At 39.9% G+C, this 19,397-nt stretch overlaps 1 protein-coding gene across 3 annotated transcripts in view; it reads left to right on the forward strand.

Annotated features, from left to right (window-relative positions):
- VPS13C (vacuolar protein sorting 13 homolog C) overlaps positions 1–19,397 on the forward strand; it is a 483,673-nt gene that overhangs the window by 86,273 nt on the left and 378,003 nt on the right. For all 3 annotated transcript variants that reach the window (XM_029575527.1, XM_029575524.1, XM_029575525.1), the window contains exons 9-12: positions 1,674–1,754; positions 12,892–12,949; positions 17,351–17,478; positions 17,835–17,941. In XM_029575527.1, the coding sequence (XP_029431387.1) occupies positions 1,674–1,754; positions 12,892–12,949; positions 17,351–17,478; positions 17,835–17,941 (374 nt within the window). The remainder of the gene's footprint in view (positions 1–1,673; positions 1,755–12,891; positions 12,950–17,350; positions 17,479–17,834; positions 17,942–19,397) is intronic.

Consider the following 19,397-nt stretch of genomic DNA (forward strand, 5'->3'; position numbering starts at 1 on the left):
AGTGTGCGAAGCATCTTATATGGCTCGCCTATGAGGCCTTTGGCTTCCGCAAAGATGTACACAACCGCCTGGCAGGTGTGCCTTGCACAGGAGAAAATTTGGGGACAAAGTGCAGGAGATGGTGGCTCTGTTCAAACAGCATCAATCCACTCTGAAATCCTTGACTGCAGTGGCAAGGGACCAGCTGGTTCCTTCCAGGTGCCAATACTTCCAAAAGCGGCCATTTTAGCAGAGATGCATTTTCCATAGTTTTCGACATGGTCATACTGCTGCTATACTGCCATAACAGCTGCCTGCTAGAGATCAGCAGAGGGAGAGTCATCAGCTGAAGTCCCAGCAGCAGTTGCAGCCTAAGCCTGGGATCAATTTTTGACTACCTAGATAACCATCTCCCTATCTTCTCCTTCCGGTATAGATCCACATTTCCAAGGACAAATGGATTCTGAAGATTGTGGCGTTTGGATATGGCTGGTGCTTCTCTCGTCTTCCTCTGACCCAATGCAGATTAGTCATCAATTCTGATTCCTCTGTCTGCTCAGCTGCAGCTGAAGTATCCTCTTTCTCTTTCAGCAGAAGAGTTTTGTGCTTTCTTGACTTAGTTATGGCTGTTTTCTACTTGTAGTACTTTCCTATCCCCAAGAAGTCAGGTAGATTGAGGCTTATTCTGGATTTATGAAAGCTGAAAAGATTGTTGGTCCATGAAAGGTTCAAAATGAATTCCTTTGAGGCAATTCTGTACATTTCTGCCTAGAGATTGAATATGCGCTCTGGATCTTGGACACTTATGTGCACATTCCCAGTCACCACACCCATTGAAAATTCCTCAGGTTCATAGTGACTGATATTTGCTAGCATTACAAAGTGTTCCCATTTGGTCTCTTGGCAACCCCAAAAGTTTTCTTTCTCCTTGAACCATTTTACCTTTCCCTCTTTTTGGGTAGACTTTATGTTTGAGCCCTCTGCGTCAAAACTCCTTGCATTAACCACCTCAATCTCCAAATCTGCTCCACTACACAGAGTCCTTGTTTCTAACTGTCTCAGGACTTTTCAACCTCAGTTCTTCCCTTCTCAAATCATTTAATAACTCATTCTAAACCACCCTATCCCACAGTGCAGTTTTTCAGTCTATTCATTTATTTTTTTTGTTAATTCCTGATGCACTAGCATAGCATTAGCCTTCTGCATTGACAGTTGAAAAAAAATTGTGTGCATTAAAAAACTAGTTTTAGCACATAGGTTCTTGCAATGGCTTACCAGTCACTTTAAGGGGACATACTTAGGGTACTCAGTTTATTAATCACCTATGTGGAACCATGTCAGAGGCTTTGCTGACATCTAAGCATGCTATAGTCTAGTGCACTTCCCTGATTTAATTCTCTGGTCACCCAGGAAAAGACATTGATTAGATTCATCTGACAAGACTGATCTCTGGTGAAACAATGCTGCCCTAGATCCTATAATCCACTAGATTCCAGAAACTGCACTATCTTCTGTTCTAGCAGCGTGTTCCATCAGTTTACTCACTACTGAAATCTGACTAACCTGCCTGTAGTTCCCAGCCTCCTCCTCATATCCACTTTCTTGAAGAGGAATCAGTTGCCACACTCTAGACTTTTGGTGAGGAAACAGTAATTGAAGGTTATTTAATAAGCTTTTTTCTCTATCTTTTACAGCTTGTGCGGCTTGATTCCCTTAGTGTCTATTGGAATGTTCACAGCATGATCTATTACCATAGTAGCAGGGAGCACATTTTGGTAAGTTAAAGTTAACATCATACCTGTGAGGTATATATACTGTTCAAATATTCTAACTATTATATATATATATATATATATATATATATATATATATATATCTAGCTGCATCACACAGTTTGTCACACATGTACGAAGTCTATTGCATAATGTATTTGCAGCTGTTTCTAATAGATGTATTATTAGCCAATGAAAATAGTGACTAGTTGGTACAAGCCTAACATATTCCAGTTTTATTATCCCTTTCAGTATTGATTATCCACATTATTATGGATCTGTGTTTGTAGTTTAGCACAATTGTTCAGTACAGCTGTAATAGTTTAGGCAGCAAAAACAAAATCATAAAAGTATCTGTTTGGTACCTAATTTTCTTTAGTGGATGTTAAGAAAAATAGGTTTATTTTTATAAGCTTCTCATTTAATTCCATCAATAAAGATTCAAATAGTAATATGAATATGGCATAGAAACTGAAGTATTGCCTCAAGGAAGGACATGGTGAAAAATGAATTGATGACTCAATAAAATGTTCTCCCTTCATTCCAAAGACTATAAAATGTACTTGGAGAAAATAAAGGAGATCTAAGAATCTAAGAAGGGGGGAATTGGAGTTTAATTGCAGGAAAGCTGATAATTTCAGTGCTGTACTAGAGCCCTTTTAATTTCATATCTTATGATAGAGCTTTGAAAATCAACAGAGTGAAAGGTGTAGGGATAAAGTCATCTAGAGGAATATTGTAAGTCATTGGATCTTGTAATAGTTGAATTCCATGTATGTTTGTGTTCAAAGAAACTTTCTGCACTCTGCTGTTTTTCATGTTGTATTGGCATGAAAATGAGTCTGCCAATCATCAGGACTTGAACAAATCCACCCTTGTTGTATTTAGGTTCTGCCTGCTGATAATATAGGTGGGGAATTCTTCCAGTCTTCTGCAACATATAAGAATGATTTTAAACTATTTTGTTTCCTTTATCTGTTTCGCAGTTTGTTTTCAAATGAGGCTTTTAATAAAAATACTTAAATAAAAAAATATTATTTGAAATGCATAGATTTCTGTTACTCCCTTGTAGTTTTATAAACAAACTGCTAGAAGAAGAGGGTTGTGTGATCATTTTTCAATGCTGTATTATGTGACAGAGTGGAGGACTATCCTAGTGGTTAAAGTAGCAGGTTGTGAACTAGGGAAGCCACAACTCAAATTTTGTTGACACTCCTTGTGAAGGGTGGGTGGGTGTGAGCCCTTTGTGTTGCGACATAGTTGATGCAGCCTTGTAGGCAAACCTATGAGGCCTACACCAGCAGCTGGCAAACATGCCCTGTAGTGGGATAGACTGGAGCTTCATCTATACCAGCTACCTTCCCCACTTGTTGAGCCCTTCGGTTTTGACAGTTGACAGGTCTTAGTTGGGTCCCTAGGTTGGTGGCTAGAGCAAGAGTCCAAAGACACTCCGGGGTCTGCGAAGACAGCAGACTAATGGAGTCTGAGACAGGTTGGGGCAGGCAGCAGGCAGTCGTAGACAGATCCAGGCAAGTGCTCAGATCCAGAAGTCAGGCCAAGGGTTGGATGAGCACACACGGAAGCCACTGGATGAGACAAGCTATTCAAGGCAAGGCAGGATGAAGAATCAAGAATGAGAGACACAGGAACCAGGAGCTCAAAGGCAACATGCACTGCTAAGATAGCAAACCCATTGCTGAGGCGATGTAGTACTATGAGGCTGTCATTGGAGGTTGCTACTCAGTGTTTCCCATCATGGGGCCTATATGATGCACATGCCTAAGGGACAGTGGTAGGAGCAGCGCATAGTTGCGTCTTGGGCTGCGTTGAGTGGTGGTTGTAGCAGGAGGCTGGGTGCTGACCATGGGACTGGTCTAGCAATGTTGGGGGTGAGTGAGGCAACTTGAGGGGCCCTCCCATGAGCCGCTGAATGTAACACTTTTGATCTTGGGTAAGATACTTGATCCTTGTTTGCCTCGGATACGAACTTATAGGCCAGTGGAGAAAGTTTAGTTCAGCCAAACACACCTTTCTGCGCTCATTTAAATGCACATTGTCTGCGGGCAAAACTTAACTACCAATGCAGCAAGGAGTTTTGCATGCAGAAAACGTGTGTTTCCAAACTGGGGAACTGCTTAGCGCCCTCGCATAGAATTTCCATACAAATGAGGGCATTAAGCCTTACCCCTTGATGTAGAGAGACTGCATCTGGCCAGCATGCCTTCTTTAGTGCTGGAAACTTCACCCCTGATCAGAGCTGGAGGTAAGTTTCCATTGCTATAAAGAAATTAGCTAAAAAAAAAAAATTATAAAAAAAAGCTGAACACTCTGGGTAAGTGGAAAGTGCCTGCAGTTGCTGTCGCCACTTACCTGGATAAATACTGATTTATCTGTCTGGCAGCGGAAAAAAGCCTCTAGATAGATGCATAAATCAGTTCTTATATGCTTATTAGGCACGGTTCACCCTGGATGGATAGCCACATAAGTACAGATTTGTGTCTGTCTAGCAGCTGTTTCCCACTGCCAGATAGACAGGTAAATGATTATTTGTCCAGGGTAAGTGGTGGTGGCTGCCGCTGCTTCCCTGAATAGCCTATCAAGTATGCTTCCACTCCTTTCCTTAGCTAAAATGTGCTTTCGATCTGTGCTGAATACACATTTTATAATTTTTACATGTTTAATTCCTGATATGTTAGCATATCATTAGCTTACTGTATCGGGAGTAAAATTTTTTTTTTTATCTTAGCATTAAAAATGTGCACCATAAAACCACCGTACATTTTTATTAGAGCCAAGATTTTCCTCCGCCCTTTAGATTGTAAGCCCTCTGGGGATAGGGAAATACCTACCGTACCTGAATGTAATCCACTTTGAAATGTCACAAAAGGTAGAATATAATTAAATTAAAGATTAACTGGGGCTGTTGGGAGGAAATTGCTATGTAATAGCACAGATCCCATTTTGATCCCTGGACCAATCCTCTACCTGTGGTTTGTAAACTGCCTGGTGGAGGAGCAGGAGTGCTGCATATAGTTGATATTAGAACATAAGAACATACCATACTGGGTCAGACCAAGGGTCCATCAAGCAGAGCATCCTGTTTCCAACAGTGGCCAATCCAGGCCATAAGAACCTGGCAAGTACCCAAAAACTGTCTATTCCATGTTACCGTTGCTAGTAATAGCGGTGGTTTATTATCTAAGTCAACTTAATTAATAGCAGGTAATGGACTTCTCCTCCAAGAACTTATCCAATCCTTTTTTAAACACAGCTATACTAACTGCACTAACCACATCCCCTGGCAACAAAGTCCAGAGTTCAATTATGCGTTGAGTGAAAAAGAACTTTCTCCGATTAGTTTTAAATGTGCCTCATGCTAACTTCATGGAGTGCCCCCTAGTCTTTCTATTATCTGAAAGACTAAATAAACGATTCACATCTACCTGTTCTAGACCTCTCATGATTTTAAACATCTCTATCATATCCCCCCTCAGTCGTCTCTTCTCCAAGCTGAAAAGTCCTAACCTCTTTAGTCTTTTCTCATAGGGGAGCTGTTCCATTCCCCTTATCATTTTGGTAGCCCTTCTCTGTACCTTCTCCATCACAATTATATCTCTTTAGAGATGCGGCGACCAGAATTGTGCACAGTATGCAAGGTGCGGTCTCACCATGGAGCGATACAGAGGCATTATGACATGTTGTATGAGCTTGTTCAATTGGAGAGCAAGACTTTCAGTATTATTAACAGTTCAGGTATAAAGAGTATATAGCACACATTTTTATAAGTAAACATTTGTTTAGGTTTAATTTAAAGCTTTACCTATACAGCATTTATTTGACTTGCAAATGTATTAGTTTTGCATTTTGTATGTTTTACATACATATCCATATAAAATCTGCTGTGTAAAAGGCATATAAAGCACTATTCAATAGTATAGTAGAAAAGTGAATTACTTCCACTGTTATGAATTATACAGATTGGATTCACACAGACACACACATTCATAGTCACATTGTTCTGTTAAATGTTAGTAGACTTCAGGACAGTTGATCAGAGATGGTAGTACTGAGCTTCTCTTTTGTAAAAATTGTTACAACTTGATTCTTTGTAACATTTAGACAATGACATTTTGTGATGTCTAAATGTTGTTCTTTGTCCCTAAGCACGGTTTTAATCATGAATGCTACAGATTTCTGTATTTCCTACTTCCTGCTGAGCATTGACACGTTAAACAGAAACATATTTATGGCCAGATATCTTAAAAGGGGTTTCCCTATTTTGTCCTTGGGGAAAAACCCTTTAGTGCTTCTGGCCCTTAATGATACGTGTTTAATCATTTCACCTTTGCCCATTTTACGATTTTTTTTGTTGGGTGTGTCGTGTGTTGTTTAGGTGAATAATCAAATTGACACAGCTGTGTTATGGTGTTGGAAAAGTTGTATTGAGTAATTGAAATGGTATCAGGTATTCATGACTCAATCTTGTGACTTATGTATTTGAAAACTGTGCACTTGCCAAGGCAGAGAGGTAAGGGCATCTGTTCTTCATAAAGATATCATTTCAGACCACCAAGTGGTCTGAAATGATATCCACAAATGAACCACCAATGAACATCTCCCCTTCAGAAACTGCTAAATATGTTACACATACAATTATCGTTCACTCTCCAAGCAGGCATTAAACAATAACTCAATCTACATTCATTGATCTAAATGTTTGCACTACTTTTACTTTTGTAAAGACTATTTCTGATCCATGGATCTATCCTAAAATACAGACTCCCAAGTTATATACATCTCCTGTTATATATTCCCCAAATTATATATAATTGTATCGTTATATAGCCTTCACCTGTTAAGTACGTCTCCATTGTATTATATGATTTTAATTTGTTTACTGGTTTTAATTTATATCTGTTACGTTCCATTCTAAATTCATTTGATTGTAAAGCTTGTTGCTGAATTATTGTTCATTGTAAACCGAGGTGATGTTTTTTTAACGTGCCGCGGTATATAAAAAATCCTTAAATAAGTGATGGGAAGGCTGAAAATCTACAAAAAAATAGTAGCATAATCTCAGTGAAGGACGCCTGATTCTACCGCCTCCTGCAACATTTGGACTTGAGTATGCAAATGAAGCTATGACAGAACTGGAAATGCAACCCAGCTTCCTCCTTACCCAGACAGATCTGGCCAACCCCATGGAGTGTCAGCTAATCTGTATCATGTTTGTAGAGAAAAGCTGAGCAGCATAGTGATTCAGCTGCTTTGGGAAAGGACTGCATTAGCAAGGTCAACTATTTTAACTGTTCCTACCAGCAGTTTGGCTGCCGCAGTGGGAACAATAGCCATCTTGGAAGTGTGGTAGTGAGACAAGAACATGGAGCCTCGTCAGTTCTGTGGTGCAGGAAACTGCTGTAAATTTCTTTTAAAGTTGCAGCACCTTCCTCCTCAGACTTTGATGTTTCATCAGCTGCCTGGGATTTGGTGTGTAAGGAATCTTTTAAAATTTCTACAACAAGCGTTTTGTATGGGGCTAGGTTTGGCCCCAGGGTCCGTGCTAGTCATTGCGTTAACCTCCTAGAGGCTTGGTGGAAGAGGATGAGAAATCACCCAGATCTGAGGGTTCCCTTGAATGGACTTAAGGTTCGGAGAGAGGGGGGCAGTGGAGATTTGGATGAAGGGAAATATCCTGAAGGAGAGGCTGGTTCTTCCAAGGTGCATCTTCCATAAGGAAGAATATTTTGTCTATAGCTTTCTCATTCCTTGCGTGTGTGGGATATTGTGGAGAACAAAGGAAAAGAAGGTCCCAGTTCAATTTAGGCTCCCATTATGATTAGTATTCGGAAGCTTTCTAAGCTTTCTAAATCATTTCCTCTGTATAAAGTGGTCCAGGATCTCATTGATCTGGAATGAGTATCTCCAGAAGCCAATTTTAAAGTCGAGTGCTCCTTGGTGAAATTGTACCCTTTGATAAAGACGGATGTGCTGGTTTGTGGAGTTACCAAGCAGGCTGCCATCCTTGTAGAAGGGGGCACTGCACTTAAAGATGCACAAGATAGGAAGATAGAATTAATGCTGAAACAAGCATTTGAGACTTCCAGTATGTTGCTTTAAGTGGCTGCTTGCAGCTGTATTATGGCTAAGGAAGTTTTGTGTGTTTGCAGCATGTATGGGAGAGTGCCTTGGATAGTGGTACCTCAGTCTTAGAAGAGGTGTATCAAATAGAACTTGGAACAGTGTTTTTGGCTTATGCCTCCTTTGATTTGGTTCACACTTCTGCTAGGAGTATGGCTTCCATTGTGGTTACAAAATTGGCCCATGGATGGATAGAGAGATATGGATATACATACATACTTACCACCATGGGTTACTTTCATCTATATATTCTACACTGAAAAATGCCATTTGCAGAACAGGAAGGGACTAGTCTGTCAGGACTAGCAAAAAGGAAATTATCAGGTATATATAATTTTTTTTTTCCAGAATTTGTATACATTTTTATTCTTCTGCTGTTTTTAACTCCTTGGGAGCCTCCTGGTTGTGGGGGTGGGTAGGAGAATTTGGTGAAAGCGTTTTTAGCTTGTTAAAGACAGGCTGAGGTGGGCACAGGAGCATTTAAGGGATGACATCAGTGTACACCTGTTAGTATTTTTCCATCTGCTGGTTGCTGGGCATACCCCACTTGTCAAGGAAAGAAAATTATGTAAGAACAAATTTCTCCATCCTGCATGATAATGGAGGTGAGGACAACTATCTGAAATCCCACTTTTGTCAACTTATTGGTAAACTGTTATATTTATCAGAGAGGACCAGACATCCCTGTTGCAATCATTTGATTGCCACAATACTGCATGAGCTTCATGCAAAAGTACTGGGATGCTGCAAAGAGTGCTGCACTATGTTGAGGCCTCCAGGGAGATCAGCATCAAGTACTAGTGAATTGGAAAACCAGTGGAAGCATACAGAAATGTGGATTGGGTGGCACATTTTGATGCACAAGAGTACCACCAAATACATGGTGATGCTTGCAGGAGCACCAGTCCACCGAAAGAGCACAAAGCAAAGAAAGAAACAATTATACTCAAAACAACTTTCTGAGACAGAAGGTTGGAGATGGGGCTGTAGAGCTGATGCTCATGCCGAGCAAAACATTGTCACCAAGCCAAAATCAGGACCTCCAAAAGACTCACTGGAAGAATTTAACTTTCAACGTGATCACTAAAGGCAACAAGATTCCTTCGAGGAGGGGATTGCAAGAGGACAGTTTTAATTCATTTATTGCTACAATAGCATTTACTTTTTTTTTTGTCTGCTATTTTTCTGAAGAGGGTTTAGTGCATAATGTATATCAGCATTGTGTTATAACATTGCATAGCAACACGGTCATGTACTGTTGCATGTGACGTGAAAAAAGTTTTGCAACCTGTTCCCTGTGTTTAGTGATCATGGAGTTCAGTAAATTAGTCATGTTTGAGTAAGCACGTCATGTGCCTCTTTTGTAACCTGTTTGCAGCTCATCTCACTTGCATTGACACTGCATTATTAACATACACTTACAAAAGTACAGAATTTGATAACTTGTTTATATAGAATGTATGGTGAAGTGCATTGGGTCAAGGTGCTATAGAAATGAACAAATATTACAGAATAGTAAGCACATTGTCATCTTGTAGTTCATTGAAAAAAATAAAATCTTTGTGTATCTAGTTTCGCAACTTTTATAGTTATTGAATTTGTATATAGAAGGCTACAATGAACTTGCCTTTTACTGTGACAGAATTTGTCGTTGATAATGTTGGGTAATCAGCTATGCTAAGAGTGCAAGGATTTTTGTTTTTTTTAAATTAGTGGACTGGATAGTCCCAAAAAAACAGGAGACACTTTTAACACACATTCAAAGTACTCCTGCTCTAACTTTTACTGCATACACAAAGCAAAATTCTATAGCAGTTAAGAAGGACCTCATCTGTGCATGGCACACACTTTTGAATTGCTAAACGTTGCACAATATTTTGATCACTGTTATAGAATTTTGCTTTATGCATGCAGTAAAAGTTGGAGCAGGAGTACTTCTGAATTTAAATTATCAGCTTAGACATTCTAATTACTTAAATGTATCATTTAACGATAGCTAGGGGTGCTATGTAAGGTGAAATGTAATCTTTTCCAGTCTAGGGAACGAGAGTTCACTTAGCCTATGAATGTTTGTGTACTTTATGTAAATGACACAAGGCTCGATTCACCCAGCTTTAGAACTTGACACGTTTTTCATTAGAAAGATATTCATAGACCGAGGATCTGAAAGTTTGTTTTATTTGTCAATGTTGACCTCCCCTACCCACAACCATGAAGCCCAGCTTTTCTCAGGAGAACTGAATACATTTCTTTTACAAAGGTATTTACACCAGTCTTGTCTTGGAAATGCATAAGAAATTATCAGTAGGGATTCAGACTGTTTTTGAAACAAGATGAAAAATGCAGTGAAACACAATTTAGTTTAATTGGACAGCAAAATGAAATAAACCTGCTAATACATTTTTTCATTTGTTTTGCTTCATTTCCCATTAAAGCTTATATGGGAAGCAATATCTGTATGTGTGTGGGGTTTTTTTTTGGTTATTTTTTTGTTTTTAATTAAACAGCCAGGTGCCAGTGGAGTATGAGGGAAGGAGCAGGACCAATCACTTGCAACAGTTTTTCAACCAACCTATCCCAACTTGCCTGTTTTTTTTTTGTAACCTGAGACTTGCAGTATATAAGGTGGAATAGGAGGCATTTTGAGTCATTTGTGTGGGATTTCAGAGACTGAACATACAGACTGATGCTCTTTTCTTTTAATCTGAGTTCAGAGATGGTGATAGTTTATTAAAAAGAATGTGTGCTTGTTGCTTCAGTGCCCTGCTACTAAGTTGAATGCTGAGCCCTAACCTTAACTTGCTGTGTCTATATTGCTAGAGTAATACAGTAGAACTGAAAGCACACATTCATTGTCAGACTACTGTTTCTTTATGAACAGTATTTTCTGATTGTGTTTTCAGTGTGTTGTACACACTGTGATAGCTAGTTGTGTGTTTGTAGAAAGGTGACAGTGACACATCACAACAGTAGACATTCAATACATAGTGGCACTTTTGTTTCTGGCAATAGAGGCTAAGTTTTCACTGTAATGTGTGTACATTGTGACACTGCATAACCCTCCAGCCACTGGGGACCCCTTTGGTATGTTCATGTCACTGTTAGTGCCCTGTGCCCCTCTCATGGTGCCTTGAGTTGTTTGTGCCACTATTTGACAATTTTTCCCCTCTTATGGTGCCATGGGATGTTTATGATACTCTTTGTGCTGCCTTGCATCACTCTTACAAGTAAATTTTCAAAGGCCCAAGTGCGCAAATTTCGGGGGTTATGCATATGGCCGGACCTCACGTGCATTTTACAACAGGCCGGGCCACGCATGGTAAACCCCCCATTCGGCGCACAAGTGCCGAGCCATCAGAAGGGTTGGGTGGGGGGAGGGCGGGGTGGGCTGGGACAGTACCATTAGCTGCTGTCCTGGGGAAGTGCACCGGAAGCTGTCCAGAGCACGGAAGTTGCTTCTGCTCCAACAAAGCAGTAAGTTTAAAAAAAAAAAAATGGGGATAGTTAGGGTTAGGTTAGGGCTCAGGGATGAGAGGGGAAGAGGTAGGAAGGGTAGAGTTAGGGATAGAGTTCTCTCCCAGTCCGCTCCATAATCGTATCAGTGTTGCAGGGGGCATGTCACAAGCATCTTTTTCCAGGAGTTTGCCCCAGATATTGTGAGCCATACATAGCTGCATTAGTACTTACATCAAGATTCCCTCCTGAAAGGCAGGAATTATTGGCCCTGAAGAGTGGTTTCTATGCCACAGCTCAGTTTCCCCATGTTCTGGGAGCAATAAACTGCACCTATGCAGCTCTCATCCCACCCTGTCATATGGGGGAGTCCTACCACAACCGTAAGCTCTTCCATTCCCTCATTGTGCAAGTAGCATGTGATGTAGAAATGCACATCCTCAATGTTGTTCCCAGGAGCCCCACACGATACCTATATCCTTTGACAATCAGGTGTTTTTTTCCCCCTTCTAGGCTTTTTATTTGGTTGCTGCATGTCATTTCCTCAGCAATGGTCTTTGCCCTGTCCAGACAGCTGAAATCTGCTGCTTGATGATATTTGTCTGCAATGAAACCAGACTTTGGGTTGCCTGCTGGAATGACTGCCAAACCTGCATTACTATTTATATTGAGTGCTGCTGCCATAGTGAATTTATAGTATTCCATTCATTTATGGCCTGCCTGCTGCTTTTGGGCCTGCCTCAGCCAAATCAACTCTCCCCTGATGTTTCTCATGTGAACGGTCTGCTTACTTTCCAGCCTGTGTAGGACAATATAGCTTCTGGTGGTGGCACCTGGCTCACTGTACCTGAGATGCCTGCCAGAGGTTCAGCTGCTAAATGCTCCTCAGTTGGCTGGGAGATATCTCGAGGTTCCACTAACTGTATACTTGGAACCATTAGGTGGCTCCTGAGTTGCCATGTCTGATCACTGAAGGCCGAGTTTAAGCTGGTGTCCACATGTAGGGGCTACTCAAGCTCACCACTTTCTTTCCCCCCTTTCTCTGGTTCTTACCAAGGTCTATGTTGGGGGCTCCTCCAGCTGTCTGGTCTTCTTCCTTCTCAGTCTGCTTACATCATGTTAGCACCTGTTCCTGATAGGTGCTTGGTCATGGGGCTTGAATGCTGGGGCCTGTGTGAAAAGAATACAAGTACATATAAGTATCTAGTATGACACCTTCAAAATCTGTTTCCATAAGATTCTATTGTCTGTCTTATAACCATTAAGATTTAAAGTATTTTATATGAATTGAATGTTAATATAGTTTTTATTTATATTAAGTATGTCATGACTTTGTATTTTCTGTATATGGAATGTTGTGTGTATTTCGTCTACAGATGTGTATGATTAAACTAAATTGCAGTTTCAAAATGTTGGCTTTTCTGGACTATTGCATGCTTAAGGAATAACAGACTTGGTACGTTACTTAAATTCTCTTTTCCATTTCTACATCTACAAATGCAAAGTTAGGACTGATCTGCTTTATTTTAAATACTTTTTTTTTTCATAGGAGGAACTGAAAAGAGGAATTCCAACTAGCGACAGTGAACCCCAAAACTATCAATACAGTAAGTACTCATTGAATTGAAAAGCGGTTCAGGTCTGGTTTTTTCCTCTGTGTAGCCATCACTGTCGCTGCTATACTCGGGGGAGCTGAACAGAGTAAATATTAAGCCAGTTTTTGCCCCGATGGTAGGGGATCCGCGCCGGAGGAGGGGGGGAGCAGAGATCTCAAGCGGCCATCTTGGCGGGTGACGTCACCACTCTCCCAGAACTTCAGTTTTAGTGTCGTGAGTAGTTGGCAGAGAGGGAGGAGGTAGATATTAAACAGGGTGGGAGATGAAGAGCAGCCCTGGGGGACTCCGAGTGGAGAATTGGTGCAAGGAGATTCCTTGTTATTGATTTTAACCTTATAGCCTCTATTGCTGAGGAATGAGTCAAACCATCTGAGAGCGGATCCTGTGATTCCTATATCTTATAGTCGATTTAATAGAGTGGAGTGGTTTACTGTGTCAAACGCTGCGGAGATATCGAGGAGTGCTAGCAAGGAGGAGTGTCCTTTGTCAAGGCCCAAGTATGCCTGATCTAAGAGTGAGATGAGGAGGGATTCAGTACTATGTTCTTTCCGGAATCCGTATTGTGATGGATGGAGAATTTTATTTTCTTCCAAGTAATTTGATAGTTGATTATTTACCACTTTCTCCATGATCTTGGCTACGAACGGCAGGTTAGATATAGGTCGATAATTGTTGGGGTCGTCCCAACAATTAGTAAAGGAAATTCATGTGGCAGCACAATACTGAAGATAGAAAACTAGTTGTACATATGATGAATGTTTAGTAGAACTGTACAACTGTCAAGCCACACTTTTTAAAACTGTCCTTAAAATTGTAAACATTTTGAGTGATAAGTTAATCCAAGATGCTTTTGGTGACTTTACCAGATGGAATGTAATAAGCTGGGGAGGTTCAAAGAGACTTATTAAACAGTGGGTTGAATTTTGTTCCCCCATGTGGGAGACTAAGATGGTGTATCCTTAGCCTTTTTGACCTCCAGGCACCATTGTAGGGTATAGAAATTTTTAGTTGGATTTCACGAAGGCAGGATCTCTGTTTAATTTTCTAACTTATCCCAGAGGGATTGTCTGATTTTTTTTTTTTTTTTTTTTTTTTTTTTTTCCCCTTTTGTGGATCAACTTGTCAATCTGGTTGGCTTCTAATTGCTTTGGCTCTTTTAATCCATTTGGAGACTTCCATTTGTGAGACTCTTGAGTGAAATGTCCACAGAAGATTGAGGTGTCCCTGTGTATGGTTAAATTAATGGAAGAGAAGATTAAGATTGTGTTCTATCACTCCTTCAGAGGATAGACCTGTCCGTGACCTGATGCAGAGGGGTTTTGAGCTTCAGTTTTTCCTGCCAATAACTATCCTCTCATTTTGGAGGCAAGGAAGTTTTTCCACCCTTCCTGTCTCTTGTTTATTTTCTTTATTTTTGGAGCTAGATTGTTTTTCCACCAGGAACTGAGTGCTCTTGGTGCCAGGGACTCAGTTTTCATATTTTGGTGAAGAAACATCTTTCACCTAGGGAGAGCCTGAAGAGTGAAGCTTTTTCATCAGAGGAGAAATGGACTCCTCCATTTCCAGAGGGAAGGAGCTTGAGAGTATTCAAGAACTGTTAGCTACTGACTTAAGTGTAGTACGTTTGAGAGGAGAGTGCCCAACTGGTACTTTATAAGGGGATCTAAAATATTTAAGAAGACTTCAGAAAAGGTATGAGAATTAGGATTTATGGTCTGATAAATTAGTGGGACCATATTCTAACCATTCTACATTGGGGAGAAGCTTTTTGATAAATTTGGGAATTGGAAGGATGATTGAACTATCTTCATTATGAGTTACTGGAAAGAGAAGATAATAGAGTATTAAGGGGAGTTGCTTCCAGAGAGAATCAGATTTTTCTAGAAGACTGAGGTCACATTTATTAATCTTCTGCAAATTCTTTGACTTTATTTAATTTGAGTGCTGAAAATATTCTTTAGTCATCTAATCAACCAACTATCATTAAAGAAGTTGGAAACCACATAGCATCTCCTTGTGGTTTTTGATGCAAAAGACTGATTATTTGTTCTGTTAACAAAGAAGGAAAAAGGGCTGTTACTGTGTTCAATGCAAAAGGGCCTTGAAACTATATTTCCCTTCCACAGGGAGTCTGGGAACTCAGTTGTATAATGCTATCCGTGACAGCAGATAGGGTTCATCTCTTTCTTAAACTTAAGTAGTCACAGGCATGTCGAGGCTTTACTATTATTATTCTCATTTTTGTTTTCTGATTATTTGTCATTAGCTCTGTATTCGATTTATCCTGTAAATCCTTGTTTTTTTTATTATATAAGTATCTTTCTTTAAACAGTTTTGACCAAATCTAGTTGTAAAAGTAGTATATAAACAATTTTAAATAAAATAAGTGTTCCTGGGTTCAATCTATGGGAGCCATCCTGCCCAGGGGTTACATTGACAAAAAAAGGTTTTATAAAGTTTAGGTGTAATAAGTGTTTGAAGGTGATTTGTTTTGGACCAACACTTAAACATGAAAAAACATATCAATGCAATCATAAAAGACGGATTCTTTAAGCTACAAATCCTCAAAAAACTTAAACCCCTCTTTTACTTCCAAGACTTCCGTATGGTCCTCCAAGCAACCATCTTCTCCAAACTGGACTACTGTAACTCCCTACTACTTGGCCTCCCATTCACCACCATCAAACCCCTCCAGATGCTACAAAATGAGGCAGCGAGAATCCTCACCAACATCAGGAAATCAGAACACATTACCCCTGTCCTCAAGGATCTCCATTGGCCTCCCGATCTCCTCCCGCATAAGCTACAAAACCCTCACTATCATCCACAAAACCCTACATGCCGACAAAACCCACTGGCGTGAAAACTCTCTCTGCTTCCTTGCATCCAACTGTCCTACCAGACACGCCTACAAAGGTTGCCTATACACGCCCTCCCCCAATACTACACGCCTCATCTCGACGAAACATCGTGCCCTATCTTGCGCAGGGCCCACCCTCTGGAATACTTTGCCCCCTGACCTCCACCTAGAGTCATGCTCTCATAAATTCAAGAAAAAACTTAAGACATGGCTGTTTAAACAGACATTCCCAGAATTGAACTCCTCCCCCCCTCCCCCACCACATCTCCCTGTTCCTAGTGCCTTCCTGCACCCATCACTCCTTGCTGTTCAATACTCCCCTCACCGTTTACTTGTCACCCCCCTTCCCTGCATATATTTTCTCCTCATGCTTCCCACTAATTTGCTCTACCACTCACCCCAGCCCCTCCTTACATTTTCTCACCCTCTGGTCATAAGTTCCCTTCATTGTATTAATCATGTACATTACACTTTGTATATATGTTACTTATTTTCTTAATCTTGTACTTTACTTCGCATATACAAGTTACCCCCTCCCATTCCAGGTTCCTTCCCCCTTCATATAATTATAATTATTGATTTCTGTATATATGTTATCTTCTGTGTTAATCTCGCACCCCATTTCTTATGTTACCCCCTACTTCCCAGCTACCCTCCCTTCCTCATTTGTACTTAGTGTTTTACCCTGACCCTGATCCCCCTCCTTCCCCATTTCTACCCTGTTCCTCCCCCATTCCTCCGAACTGTTCTATTGTATTTTGTTTTGAACCAAATTGTTCTATTGTATTTTGTTATGTTCGCTGTGAACAGATATGATGTACCCACGAATTCCGGTATAAAAAACAATTAAATAAAATTAATATATAGAATTATGAAAAAAAAAACTACAATGAAACAGCAATTTTTGTTAGTATCTTCTTAGAAGGGCTAGATGTTTATGGCCTAAGGGTAATTTTCATTGTCAAATTTCATTATGTATAATGCATGCTTTATTAACTTTCTCAGTTACAATAACTGAGCAAAAAGTACGCTGCCTATCTATAGTAAAATTAAAAAAAAAAAAAGTTCTCGTGCTACTTGAAGCATTTCAGTAGGTAGATAGTGGATAGTCACAAGGTTGAAGTCCTGATTTGTATTTACTGCTTAGAAGCAGAACTGCCAGTTCTCCTGTATTTAAAAATGGGCCAGTATTTAGTAGGGATGTGCAATTGTTTTTCCTGAATTAGGCAATGTCAACGAAATTGCCTAATTCGGAATGGTTCGGGAGAATCGAAAAACGATTTAATTTTTTCCGAAATTTCGGGAAAAATTAATTTTTGAGTTAGTGCGCTCTAACTCTGTCAGGTTAGCGCGTACTGTCGGGAGTTAATGCGCACTAACCTGAAAAGCGGGACCCCGAATTTAAAAAAACAAAACCCCGAACCGTGGGAAAAATGAAATTATCATATCTAGTGATTTTCTAAAATGCATAGATGTCATTCTGTTAAGAAAAAGTTTAATTTTTTAAAAGTTCATTTACATTTTTCCTCAAGTTTTCAGGCCTGTGTCAGCGTCTGCAAAACTGTATATCAATCCATATGCAGAAATTGAACTGAAAACCCCCAAAATAGATTGTAATATGGAAGTACAGAACATTGCAGTAGAACTGACAAAACCTCAGGTCAGTGAATCCAACATTTTTATGAACATAAATTGTAAAGCTACCATTATTTTTCTAATACATAATATATGTAAGGTTTTGAGTTGCCAGTATGACCAGTGGCTGAAAGTGTTTGTGAACTTGGAGTTCCATAAAATGTCAGTTATTGGAAATCACCAAGTTACAGACTGCTAATAGTTAAAGAAAAAAATATTTATCTTACCTTTTTAATAAGTTTGTTCCAAGAACAATAGAAAACACTGGAGTCTTCTAAATCTTTTTTTGATTGTTTAGTCTGTGATGTGGGAAGTGATGACAAATGTTCCAACCTGATTTGATGAAGAAATTGCTTTTTTTTTTTTTTTTTGTATATACAGTATCTAAGTATGGTTGAACTCTTGGAATCTGTAGATTACATGGTCAGGAATGCACCTTACAGGAAATATAGACCAGATGTACCATTACACAAAAATGCGAGACAATGGTAAGTAAGACTTTTTTCTTTTGGATTTGTGCAACATCTTTTGTTTGTACAATTTAATGTCTTTGGCATGCATTCTCCAGTGTGGCTTAACATCTATACATCAAAATGCATGATTTGATTCCATAGATGCACTTGATCAGTCACTTCTAGGCCATGTGTGTCCTGTTTTTGGTTAGAATCACTCTTTTACTGTCTTAACTTATGCTCTGTGAAATTCAAGCTGTTTTTTCAGCTCACAACATAAATTCTCTGAATATGAACAGGATGGTAGTCTTTAAATGTGGGTGGTGACATCTGATAGAGCCAGACATGGAACTTTTATGTCAAACTTTCTATAACTTTGACTGTGCCTCACTGAGCATACTTGTGAATGCTAACATATACCACATGTCAATGCAGGGTCCCCTTCAGTCTTTTTTTCCACTGAGCCTTTCAGTCATGGTTTGCCTCATCTCTCCTTCTTAAGGCCTCTGATTATAGTTTTTGGAAGCAGGATCATTCGTTGTGGGGCTCTGCAGTGTTAACATAAGAACATGCCATACTGGGTCAGACTAAGGGTCCATCAAGCCCAGCATCCTGTTTCCAACAGTGGCCAATCCAGGCCATAAGAACCTGGCAAGTACCCAAAAACTAAGTCTATCCCATGCTACTGATGCTAGTAATAGCAGTGGCTAATTTCTAAGTCAACTTAATTAATAGCAGGTAATGGACTTCTCCTCCAAGAACTTATCCAATCCTTTTTAAAACCCAGCTACACTAACTGCACTAACCACATCCCCTGGCAACAAATTCCAGAGTTTAATTGTGCGTTGAGTGAAAAAGAACTTTCTCAGATTAGTTTTAAATGTTCCACATGCTAACTTCATGGAGTGTCCCCTAGTCCTTCTATTATCCAAAAGAGTAACTGATTCACATTAACCCATTCTAGACCTCTCATGATTTTAAACACCTCTATCATATCCCCCCCTCAGCAGTCTCTTCTCCAAGCTTGAACAGTCCTAACCTCTTTAGTCTTTCCTCATAGGGGAGCTGTTCCATCCCCTTCATCATTTTGGTTGACCACCTCCTTCACAACTATATCTTTTTTGAGATGTGGCAATCAGAATTGTACACAGTATTCAAGGTGTGGTCTCACCATGGAGTGATACAGAGGCATTATGACATTTTCCATTTTATTCAACCTTCCTTTTCTAATAATTCCCAACACAGTCTTCTAACTCTCATTTTTGTTTGAGATTGTGATACCCTGTTGTGCCAAAGTCATATCACTGATCCTTATGATGTGACCTGGGCCTGGGGGGTACTGCATGATGTCCAGGGGTATCACAAATGGAACCCATAATACCAGAAAGGACACTGGTCCAGAATGGAACTGATGAAGCAGCACTTTGGGTACTAAAAGGTCTGATCCATCAACATCAGAGGCATCAACACAGAGGGACTTTGGAGCTACACC

Source organism: Rhinatrema bivittatum, chromosome 13 (assembly GCF_901001135.1).
Source record: "Rhinatrema bivittatum chromosome 13, aRhiBiv1.1, whole genome shotgun sequence".
Classification (NCBI taxonomy): Eukaryota; Metazoa; Chordata; class Amphibia; order Gymnophiona; family Rhinatrematidae; genus Rhinatrema; species Rhinatrema bivittatum.